The sequence below is a fragment of the Triturus cristatus genome, chromosome 9 (assembly GCF_964204655.1).
Source record: "Triturus cristatus chromosome 9, aTriCri1.1, whole genome shotgun sequence".
In the NCBI taxonomy this organism is placed as follows: Eukaryota; Metazoa; Chordata; class Amphibia; order Caudata; family Salamandridae; genus Triturus; species Triturus cristatus.
In genome coordinates this window covers 132,034,142-132,047,061 of record NC_140592.1, presented here as the reverse complement: position 1 = coordinate 132,047,061, position 12,920 = coordinate 132,034,142, and the positions used below count along the sequence as shown (strand labels likewise).

Below are 12,920 nucleotides of genomic sequence, written 5' to 3'. Positions count from 1 at the left end.
AAAATCCTCTATTCCCAGACCAGTCCCAAGCACACTCACTCCTTTGTACACATACACTCACACACACACAGCAGTATACCCACACACAAACACAAACAACACAAAAAACACAAATATGCATCAAAACAGACAGACAGTCCCCCAGCATAACCTAAGGCACTGCACCCAACACCACAAAAGCATCCACCACCACTGCAGCCCCAGACACTGCACCCACACAACAGCCATATTCACCACCACAAGCACACCCCCAGACACCGCACCCACCCCCACAGACACATTCACCATGACCACACCCAACACTTCCACAGCACACAAACCCATAAAACAGAAACGCCCACACTCACCCATACAACAAACAACAGCAAAGCAAGACACACCCAAACTTGCATGACATACACCAGACCCACAGACACCTGCACCCTCAACAGACACATACACAACAGACACTTCCACTCCCTCTGCCTCCCAACCCCAACTCCCTCCCGACCATCCTACCCATTTTCCTAATGAGAGTCTTCTGTTTGCCTGGCCCTGAGCCCTGCAACACTCTCACCCATCCCTCTCAAACGTACACCTAACCTTTCAACCCCCAACTCATCCCTTCCACATCCAAACCCACCCCTGAAAAGAGAGGAACCACCTCAACTACCTCCCAAGGTGCCACTAAAGATATCAAAGACCCCATCCTTATAACAAGACCACCCCTGCTTGTTCCCCTCAGCTTGGAAAAAAGCTGCAGTCCTGCCATTGATCAAGGAAATGTCACTTAATTCTGATGATACCAATAGTTTTAGGCCTATATCTTGCCTCCCCCTTCCAGGTAAAAAATGTGATAAGACTATGAACACACAATTGAGTGAATATATTAACACAAACAATCTCCAGGATCACACACAATTTGGCTTCCAAGCTGGTCACAGCACGGAAACCACACTTATCAAGGCCACGGAGGAGATCAGACAGTCCCTGGACACAGGTTGCCAGGCTGCTCTGATCCTACACGATCTATCAGCAGCTTTTGTTACGGTCAACCCCAGGCTGCTGATGAAACGCTTGAGGAACATTTGTTTGTCTGGCCCTGACTGGAAGTTATTGAACTCCTTTCTAAGTGAACAAGTCAAATCAGTTAGACTGGAGGGATTCACCTTTTGGACATCTTCTTTACCTTGTGGGGTTCCTCAAGGAATCATCAATCTCTCCTCTCTTGTTCAACATATACGTGATCCAGCTGGCTGAACTTATCAGATCATTTGGCTTTGATATTACGTCTTATGCAGACGATAATCAAATTGTTGTCTCACTTGCTTCTGGTAGCAGGGCAGTGGCTGGAAAATTCAGAAGTTGCATGAGAGCAGTAGGCAACAGGAAGGCTGAAAACTGCCTTAAACTGAATGCCCCCAAAATGGAGGTCTTGGTATTTGGAGCCTAGCCATCATTCTGGTCACCCAATTGGTTGCCTGACGAGTTTGGATCCCCCGCGTCCTGCTAGGTGCGTCAAGAACTTAGGAATTTTGGCGAATAACAAGCTCTCCTATGTTGATAAAGTAAACACTGTCACTTCCGCAGCATTCTTCACTTTAAAAATGATTAAAACAATTCTCCCTTTCTTACCTGCTGACCTCCAGAAAACAGTGGTCATTTCTCTAGTCATTTCTAAAATAGACTCCTGCAATGGGCTCTATCTCAATGCTCACAATCACATGTTGAACCAATTGCAAACATTACAAAATGCAGCAGCACGGCTGCTAGGCAAGATCCCCAAACGGCAATTGGTGTTCCATTTTATTGCTGGGCTCCATTGGTTGCCAGTAAAACAGAGGATACTATTGTAAGCCTTATGCATGGTATCTAAGGCCCTGCAGGGTAATGTTCCTGTTTTCCTGCAAAAATGCTTTCCCTAGTGTTCCCCTTCTTGCACCCTTAGATCTGCATTTGCCAGACAGGTCTCAGTCCCCAGATTTAAACTTGCTAACTAGCGAGGCAGAAGTTTCACGCTAGGAGCCTCTAAGGCTTTGAATGATCTTCCTAGGCACATTAAAGCTCAACCCAGTCTTTTGGCCTTTAGGAAGGCTCTCAAGACTTGGCTTTTCATCTCCCAATTATACTGCTGTTTTATTCTTTCTCCTCTCAGCTAGTGGAAACAAGCCCCTGGGGGCAATAAGCGCTTCATAAAAAGTTATAAAATAACATACCAAAACCACACACCTCACTTAAACCCAACATCACACCTCCCAAAACCATACCCCCTCCCAAACTCAAGATCACCTCACCCAAAATCACACCCACCCTCCTAAACCCAATCACCTCCCTCTCAAGTAACATCTTTGAGGTGCCTGCTCTGCCCAATATATGCCCCTTCTCTTGGCAGTGCAATTGGAAGCAAGATGAGTGTCAGGGCACATCTATGCACAGGAGTTTGTCGACACCATTTGGACTGGCATTTACCTTGTTTAAAACAAGTTGAGAGAGTTATTCCATTATGAATAAATCACAATTATTCTTTTCACCACATTTGTCCTGGCATTAATTTTCCTTTGCAATTGTTTAATTCCTAGCAATGTTTTCGTGTAAAACGTGTAGCAAATATTTTTCTTTGGCATGATGGCAGGAACTACTACATTATTTTCAAATGTATACTATGGTAAGTACATACACTGGTTCACATAGTATGTGATGGCCATTTGAATTTAGGTGCAGCCATTCAATATAGCAGTAGATACCTGCACCAAAAAATAGATGTTGAGACATTATTTGAGGATATTTTACCACAGGTATTTTGGTTTCACTTTGAGTACAAATAGGTTTGTACACCCATACATTGCACCTTGTAATATTATGTGCAAATTGAATTTGTATACAATACTTGACTTGCACTAAACAAGGGGAAATGTTATATGGATAAATAAGTAAATGCTTCACACTTGGGACTAAGCAAACACAAGGAGATAATAGATGGGGTGCTGAAACTTTTCAACAACTCACCCCCAGTCACAGATCTGAGATGAATCTATCATCATGCTTTAGCTCACTTTGCCACCCCAGTTCAGACATTGCTATATGCAAATCAGTCTTGACCCTGTGCCTCATAGGAACAGTCCAGCCCGAACTGCCAAGCCATGTCTTCCCTGGGCTGGAATTAAGCCTCCTGGTACCGGTTTCGGGCTAACAACCCTCTTCAGCCAGGCTAGCTTGAATTCAGTGACAAAGTGAGCAAGGGACCCACATCTGGGCATACCCTGCCAACTTAGGGCGAACAAACTGGACCAGAAACAAGCATCCTACTGGGACAGGTTGGTTGGGACTGCGTGATGCATTTTTATTGTGACAATTTTCATACTTTATTTACACACACCTGTATGGTGATTTTTTGATGTTTTATTTGGTATCCTTTTTTGTGTGGGTGTCTGTTTTTGGGGGGGCGGCTGGCAAGAAATGTATGAACACAACGTGATCATACAGGTGTGTTACCTAAAAATTTTTAAACATCAACATTAGAGACATATGCATTGCACATTGTTATGCTATTGCTTGTGTGAGTAATTTAATAATGCACGAGTCCTAAGCATATGTCAACAGCCAAGTGAAAAAAGGTAGCAGGTAACGAGAAGGTTACCTTTGGTTCCGCCGACAATGGTGTGGATTTGCATCAGCCAGCATCGGCAGGACATGTAGGATCGACCAGAAAGTGGAAAGGTGAGTAAAGGTATGTTTGTGCCTTATATGCATTCCATTCCGTCAACTCAGGTGTGGATGTTTCCCCACCACATTTGCGTCGGCAGGAAGACACATCCTGATTGGCCCGGCAGAGAAAGTGGCAGTCGTACCTCCGACAGCCGCTTTTGGCTATCCCACCATCAAACCAGTTGAAATTTACTGGTGGTGATGGCAGGATTGCAGTGGTCTTTTGTATATGCAATAGTGAACAGTCTGAACATCTAGGTGTGACAGGTGTGGCACTGAACTGGATGCGCTCTTATCTATCTGATAGATGGCAGGCAATAGCGCTCCCCCCGTATCAATCGGATTTTCACAAACATGAACATGGGGGACCTCAGGGGTCTTCAATCAGCCCCATATTGTTTAACGCATATATGCGGCAACTCTTGGGTATCATTAAAACTTATAACATCAGTGTGGTCAACTACGCCGATGACACCCTGCTTATGATGTCCTTGGACGGTGACCACGCAGACTCTCAGGAAAGTTTTCAAACGTGCATGCTAGAAATGGTGAACTGGCTAAGGGACAACTCACTTCAATTTAACAGTGAGAAAACAGAGATTTTGCACTGTAAGGTGGGTGATGTCCCTTTAGGACTACCAGCTGACTTTTGGCCCATAACCACAGATGCCCCTCTGGTACCAGTGAGCACAGTACGCAATCTGGGGGTCAGTTTCAATGAGAGGTTGAATTTGGAATCCCATGTTAACAAGCTGGTGGGAAGCTGTTTTATTCTTATCCGGGGACTCCGGAAAGTGCTACCAATGCTGCCAGTTCAGGCAAGAATCATGGTAGTAAGGAGCATTATTCTGAGCTGCCTGGATTACTGCAATGCCCTGCTCTTGGAATCTACGGGATATCTGATTGCAAGACTCCAGAATATCCAGGCGGCAGCAGCAATGCTTGCTCTGACCCGGGCACGCCGCTCCTCGACGACCCAAGCGCTGGCAGAGCTGCACTGGCTTCCGGTGACTCAAAGGTTTTGTTTAAATCTCTATGTATAGTGTTTAAGGCACTTCATGGACAGGGGCCTAAATCGCTTCAAGGCAGATTCAACTGGTATGAACCTGTAGGTAATCTTCGTTCATCTTCTGCTAGTCTCGTTAGGATTCCCAGGATAAAGAAAGTAACTTTGGGGGGAAGAGCGTTTGGCGTGGCGGCTGCCCGCCTTTGGAACCGTCTTCCCTTGGAAATTAGGAGAATACAGGACCTAATGACGTTCCGCAAGAAAGTCAAGACGTGGCTCTTCCCCAAAGCATGATTCTCTGCCCCTGCTCTGTAACCTCCATATCAACTTCCTTTTCCCATTGTCATAGCGCCATGATTCCCGAAGGGTTACAGTGCGCTCTATAAATGTTAAAAATAAATAAAATAAAATAAATAGGGCAGGCAGACAGCCAAGCCAGCAGGCGGCAAGACTGCCCAAAAAGCACCAGCAGCACCCGATCCCCCAATATCTAAATCAGGCCCTTAGTAAGAAAAGTATATGATTCTTGGCAAATCACCTAAGCTGCCTGTTACTAATACATTGTAAATCATCTGAAAGGTTGTGCAGATCTGTAAAATTCCCACTTAGGTCCTCTCCCTGAGTGACCCGTGATTTCTCAGCCCTAGTCACCCTTACCGAGAGTCCAGGTAATTCTAGGGATGGAATGTTTTAGGTGATAACACAATTAATCAATGTTCCGTGCCAGTGCATAATTCAAGCTGGTGGTTGCAGGTGGAACCCACCAGCATTTAGTTTTGGGGCCCAGCCCTTATCCTTCCTGAGCAACTTTTGTTCTAAGGCAAGAGAGAGTAAAAATACAAAGGAAGGGAAACACAGAAACACAGTGACAAAAGGAGAAAGCAGAAATGAAAAAGAACCTTAAAGATTTAGATGAAGATGCGAGGAGTGTCCATGGTGAATGAAAGAGCCATGAGATTGAGTTTAGACTAGGTGTTCTTATCGTTTGACACGCTGACCATGGATAGCACTCTACGCGGTCATCTGAGGAAAACTTTGGGCACCGCAAGTATTGTTTTACAAAATGAAGCAATGTTTGGCTTTGATTACTGCATATTTTTTCCTGGACTTCCACATGGAGATTTAGACAGCTTTCAGGAATTTAAATCTGTGTATTTAACCAAAATATTTTGACACTCATAGTTAGTCCACTGGAGTTTCACAAAATGTGTTGACTTTTATATTTTGTTATTCCTAATCTGCTTTTTTCTTTATCAATATTGAATGACTATGTTTTAATGGTTGGTAAAGCATTTCCACAAAATGCGAAACATGCATAATCTGACAACTGAAACATTTTGCCGAATTCCTCAGTTTTTACGTATATTGTACAGCTGGGTGCAATTTTGAAACTTTTGCAGACTTTTCGTGGCTTCCCATTCTCCTTTACCAGTCCATCCCAATGAACCAGAATGAACTGGTGAAATTCTGAGTGCTGCAAAGCAATTTCACCAGATAATTCACAGATACAGAGAACCATGAAAAACAATATTGAAGAAAGGTTTGCTTTCACTTTCTGCAACAACAAAAACATCCCTTTCATAATTATGGTATCCAAATACTTTCATTGACTTTTATCCAACTGGAAGCATCATTCATATCTTGTTCTCATGGCCTGAGCTTGAAATTAATTCATAGAATACCATGTCCATCATACCCGGGTTCCACTTCAGTTTAGCATCAGAAGCTTAGACAGATCATGACATTAAGTCACACAAAGAAAGGATGGTAGAAGAGCGGAGTGATCTCATAAACTATTGTACAGTATAATGACCCTTAAAGGTTTTTTTTTAAGTAAGGGATATAATTTGATTGGTAAATTCGATTTGTTATATGGAATATTTGGGGTTTGTTGAAGTTGTGGTTGTCTAGTTCAGTACATTTGCAGTCACAGGCAAGAAACAAATGACTTGACTATAAATACATTTTTACTAATATCCTACCCTGCAGTAATGCAACAGGTGGGTCAGCACATTTTCTTTCACAGAAGTGGTCATGCTAAGATGCACCCATGATTCAAAACCTTTTTATAACGGTTATCTTGGTGGAGGAAGGTCTGACGAATTTTAGCGTGGCAGCTACAGTTGCCTGATTTTATCCTCTGAGGTCACTTGTCGCACCATTGGGAAGGACTTCAGAGCTGGAGTTCCTCCATGGCAGTGCAGCATGTGAGAACTTGAAAGGTATGACCAAAATTTGAGGTACGTTCTTGGTACTCTGGGTACAAGTGCCACTGAAAGGAAGTGATTTAATTATGGATGTAAGGGCTTCTTTTGTGCCAATACGAGGAACACCACATTACAACACATGATGAACTCTCTTGGTGTTAATGCCATTGAAAATGGCTCACCAACATCTTCATTGGCATCACCATTAGTGCTTGACGGATTATATGGTGGAGCTGGTAGATTCACTTGCAAAGAATGTAACACCTATCCTGCATGCTGTTATTAGAGTTGTGAAGCCAGAGGTGGACGGGTGGTTCTCCTGCAGTTTTTGGTGAAACTCATATTAAGAATAAAACCCACAGAAGCTATTGTGCGCAATATCCGTGGCCATGAACTATTTATTACTACAGACAATAGAAAGTATTTAAAACATTACAAACTAAAATATTACTTATATGGAGCTTCTATATAGCACACACTATAAACGAAAATGGCGCTTAGAGCTACAAATGGTATTTGTTTATGAAAAATGCTGTGTTGTTGCATAAACTCTTGCCTTTTCACCACACTAAATGTTGCCTCCATACAAACATTTGAATACATGACTCAAAAATTAGCAGAGGTTTAGTAAAATAATGTTTAATGTGCTATATAAAGGGTAAGATGACAACAGCCATTTTAAGAAAATAAGAAGTTATAAATAAATATATTAAGAAAGCAGGAAGTAGATCTCCAGGATATCAATATGGCTAGTTATAGATGTATTGCCTTCAAGAAATGAGAATAGCTCTCTACTGTGCCTTGGTGCAGGGGTTATGGTATTAGCCAGGGACAAGTGAATTATAGAGAGAAAGAGGAATGGCAGAGACAAAGTGCTAAAGGAAGTAAAACGGTATGGAGTGGTGAATACTGCCTTATTCTATGGACTGTGCAATGTAGAGAAAAGCATGCTACTCATGCATTAAAGTCAAGTCACAAATTTACTAAGGAGTCACAATTCAGCACCAATGTTGCTGCATTAATAGAAAGAGCAGGAAAGCACCATAGCTATTAAAATATAGAGCTGTTTTTCTTTCTGCTAGGGCCGCCCCACTTTTAACTGCTTTGTGCCACTCACACACCCTTGCACCACATCCCATAGATTTGTGTTGGGATGGCTCCCTTCAGGTACAAAGTACTATGATTTGGCTTAATTTACAAGTTTCCCCACTTTGTATGTGGGCTGTACAATTAAGCAAACATCAAAAGTTTGGAGACATTTAAAAAAAGATCCAAATTGACACCTGCCTTGAGGAGGCATACTTTTGGTGCAGATCCCTATCTACCAATTTTAGAAGATAGGGATTTGAATCAAAACCCCAAAAGTAGAGCAAAGTCTCACTTTGCCTTATTGTAAGGTAACTTTTCTAAGCAAATCCCTAAAGATCACTTTGTGCCATTGCACTAGTAAATAGTGTAAGTAAATCTGAGTTAAGTTGTTGGATAAGCTAACAGGGTTGCAAGGGCCAGAGTACAAAAAGAGAAAACATAGGAGCATCAAGTAAGAGTAATGACAGTACCTGTACTGTGGCACTGGTGTACCTCTTGCCTCACAATTCAGGACAACTTTTCTGTCCTCGTTTCCCACAGGAAAAACAATATTGTTGGGTTCCCTGATGAAAACGGGCCCATGGAACGCAATATCACCTGCAAAAAATAGATCAAAGCAGACACCGTTGAAAAGCAAGCATCAGGAAATTCTAGAGCAATGAAAATACAAACAAGTAGAACATATTGTTCCCAAGACAGTAAGGGCCTTATTACGAGTACGGCGGCACTGGGACTGCCATAATTGGGTGGAGGTCCATCCGCCACCACCCCGGTGGTGCTGACCGCCGTATAACCATGGTGGCAGTGGGACCCCAGCCTCTGCCGGGATCCAGGCTCCCGTCTCCGGTGGCAGTCTGAGGTGAGGTTGAATATGCCAGTGGTGCCAATGCCAGCACTCAAGAGCATATTACGATCTGCATTTCTTCCACTTATTTCATTGCAGGGACCCCGCCATAAAAAGGGTGGCAGAAATATAGGTAAGGGGGCCCTTGGGTGTATGTAAGGGGCCACATGTTGTGCCACCCCAGAATTGCACCTTCATTCGTTCACTGTGTGGCATGCACAACATGGTGCTGTAGGTGCTGTCGCGGCAGCAGTCTGTTTGTTAGGCTATCCATGAGCCTAGCAAACTGCCGCCATGACTGCCGTCGCACTCGCTGCCCACCCTGGTTTCGACTCGGAATCCAGTGGGCAGGTGCACCATGGGCTTGGCCATTTTCCTAAGACTGCCGTGGTAGTGGTCCCAGAAGAAGACCGCCAAACTCGTAATAAGGCCCTAAAACATTGTGAATAGAAATGTAAGGAAATGTAATGGAACTGGACTACTGCTTTTGGCCAGGGCTCAAACATTTTTTGCATATGCTTGGTACCTTCTAAAAATCTCTGGTTATCACTGTTTGTCCTTTTTTATGCACCATACATATTCATGACGACAGAGCTTTTCCAGTGCTTATAAAAAAAATGCTTTTAGTTTCTTTCTTCCCTGATTCATTCATATTTTTAATTATTCCTAAATCCTTTCCTGCTTCTAACACCCTTCATTTGACCCTTTCATTGGATTTGCTCAAGCTACTATTCATTATTTTCTGAACTCCCTGGGTGCTAATTTGCCAGTACTGAAACATCTTTTCTGCATTCCAGTCCCACCCCATGTCAAGGAAGTGCATGAACAGAGATATGTTTGCATCCAATTAAAATTTGATTGTAGTATATAAATGTTTAATAATGGACATTTAACACACCTTTCTGCTGCTCTGTTCTTTAAAAAAATACCAAGGATTTCCTGAATTATTTTTTTCTACTAAGCACGTCCGTTATCCATAGTTTGGTGCCCTGTGCTTTGTTATCTCCGGTGGGGGCATCCACACTTATTTTTGGGAACTGCACCGATTTGTCTATCAAATGTGTACTGAGTGCAGGAGAAGGAAAAAACACACATAATTCAAAGGAAGAGGAAGACAAACAAACTGTCACAAAGGGAGGAAGCAGGAATATGCAAGAGCAAGAAAAGAGGACAGGAAGTGCCTTGTAGCAGATCTAAGACTATCAGCCTTGGTATTCAGTGAGCTGATGTTTAATCCCATTAGCCACCAGCTTCTTACCAGAGATTCTGGCTCAAGCTATCATTCTTTCACAAACTAAGCACTGCTTAAGATACAAAAGGAAAATTGGGCTAATAAATGCATTTTGTCTGTCTAATCTTGGCTTATTCCTGCTCCACCTTTCCATAGGGAAGAAGATTGCTAAGAAATCATTATTATATGCATACTGCTAGCTGTGGTGACAGCAAACTGTGCTGCTGTATGAAGACGCAGCTAAGAAGCCTCATCACCAGCAGAATGCCTTGGGTCATTTGCATGTGCAGTTCACAGCAGGAGTGAAGTGTATTTTACATTGCTGATCCATGTCTATGGGATTTTGTGTTTATTTGTGGACCTCTGAGCCTTGATCTTTATCAAGCATGTGGGTATTTCTGTGCTTTTGAAACACAATGTGGGGCCTGTGTTCCTGTTCGGCATTTGTGGCAAATGCACAAGACACTCTACTTATGGATGTGCACTGTTGTAGTGCATGTTCTATCTTTGGGGAAAGAACGAGTGCACCTCAAAAAAAATTCCATAAAGGAGGGCACACTGTTTTATATGGGTGGTTTTGCCAAATGTCAATCCTTGTTTTAGCACCATATGTTTCAAGGGTCATTTCGACATGAAAGAAGTAGGAATAATAGCTGAACTTGGCAATGGTGGTGATGTATCTACGTCAATGTGCAGTTTAAGGCCTGGTCCGAACACATGTTTTTACTGAAACTGCACCCTCTGTAGCACATACTTGCAAACCTCTAGCTGCACTGTAGAAAGCTTATACAGAAGCTCATAAATGCTCTGAGCTAAGTATTCACTAGATGTAGCATAGGTTCACCAAAACCAGCTCATGCACCTCTTTACATGGCGTATGGGCACATAACATGTTCATGGCATGGTCCCTGACCCTTCTGATGAAGGAATGCAGCACCTACAAGCATTCTTTTTAGACCATAACCATGTAAGCCTCAGAATATGAGTGTCGGTGTGCTTTTCTATGCAAGGCATTGATTCTGGAGGCATATACAGTCACAGTGACATCTGTTGCCACAGTCCTGATAACCAGAGTTTTCTGAAAGCAAAGTTCCAAGCTCTGTTCTGCCCACAAAGACAGAGAATGGAATTGTGGAGCTGCTCCTTGCCCCAGACTGTGACACTGCACAGAGTTCATCTGCGAACCATCTGCTCACTACACAGCAGCGCACAGGGAACAGTGTGTTGAAGCCATATGCTCTGTGCCATGCTCCCAAAACAAGAGTGTTAGTAGATCCTTGGGGTCCCTGGACCTTGCAGATGTCAACAAGGGCACATAACTGAATTAGCATTGTGTAATTGGATTATAGTGGAGGGCATCAGTCATAGAAAGGGATTCAAGGTAGGAGTTGAATTTATCCTGTTTGACAGCAGAGGGCACCAAAGCTGTACAAAAGCAGCAAAATCCTGTGCTTTCCAGTTTTTGAGAAAAAAATAAATATTCCCTTTGATTATAATCGGTGTTAACTGAAAACGGTAAACACTATTTTTACTACTTATCGCTTGTAGTTAAATTAAGTCATTCTAATGTCCATTGTATTACTGGTCTCCTTGCTCAGTTCAGAAAGTTGCTCCCTCTCTAATCTAGCTTTGTCAGATGCTTTGCCATTAAAAAATGAATCCCCTTTTTTTCAGGTTGAATCTGTTCTGTAATGACACAGCAAACTATTACAATGAATTTCAGGGCATCAACTACACAACACCTCTTGTCTAAGGCTTTTCCTAATACAGGAGGATGGGAAAAATGTGTTATAAATGCATATGTAGCATATCCTTTCGAAATAGTTTACTCTTGGATGTGATGCTGTGAATCCCAAATCTAGGAAATATCCATGCATATAGAAGTGTTGCAATGTTTGCCATTTATGAACCCTATTGCGACTTAGATATACTGTTAGGAAATCAAGAACATCAAGCTGGGCTTGTTGGACAACTAACCCATGTTGTGCGGAATATTTATATGGGTCCCTTTAGTATTGAGGGGGCACCTGGTCCATATTAGCTGGGTATACACCCTATCCTGATTCCTTACACAATAAATCTGACAGCTTCAGAGGAAAAACGCTCACTACATCAGTTGGTAGCCCTTTAAAGGCAACATCAACACTTTATTTTATGATTGCCTGCCACAGGAAATTTTTGGGGGGACACATCCATCACAACACAGTTGTTGCCATGCAATACATTTACCACAATGACATTACCATGCATATGCCTTTATCACGCATGTCATTATCACGCATTTACCTTTACCATGCATGTCATTACTATGCATGCCTTTACCAAGCATTATAGCTTTATACATTAACCACGCATGCTTTTACCACACATTTTTTGTATATGCATTATTGGGTAGATACACAGGAAAGTATATAGGTAAGTGTATGGTATATTTAATTATTGAATAATAATAAATGTAAAATTTTTGGGAGGGGAGTCAAGGGATTTAAGGGCATTGGGTGGGGAAGAGTTTCAGTACTCAGGTATTAAATGTAATACCTGAGTAATAATGTTATTACCTTATAGGATATGATACTTAGTAATAATAGAATTTATATAAATAATTTTAAAAATGCAAAAGGCACCTTTAGGGATGGGATGCAAGGCACATAGGGGCATTGGGTGTGGAAGTGTACAAATACTCAGGTATTAGCTTTAATACCTGATTATTACTGTTTAAACATTATAATATATGCTATTGAGTAATAATGTTATTTTTAAATTATTTTAAAGACTGATATACACTCCTTCAGTGACTGGATGTACGGGATATATGAGAATTGGACGGGGAAGTATTAGTGGTCAGGTATTAATTTTAAT

At 42.2% G+C, this 12,920-nt stretch overlaps 1 protein-coding gene across 1 annotated transcript in view; it reads right to left on the bottom strand.

The window, feature by feature from the left end:
• Nucleotides 1-12,920, bottom strand: part of LOC146797512 (contactin-3-like) — an 869,316-nt gene that overhangs the window by 550,638 nt on the left and 305,758 nt on the right. Inside the window, exon 3 of the mRNA XM_085624528.1 lies at nt 8,457-8,583. Coding sequence (XP_085480654.1) covers nt 8,457-8,583 — 127 coding nt within the window. The remainder of the gene's footprint in view (nt 1-8,456; nt 8,584-12,920) is intronic.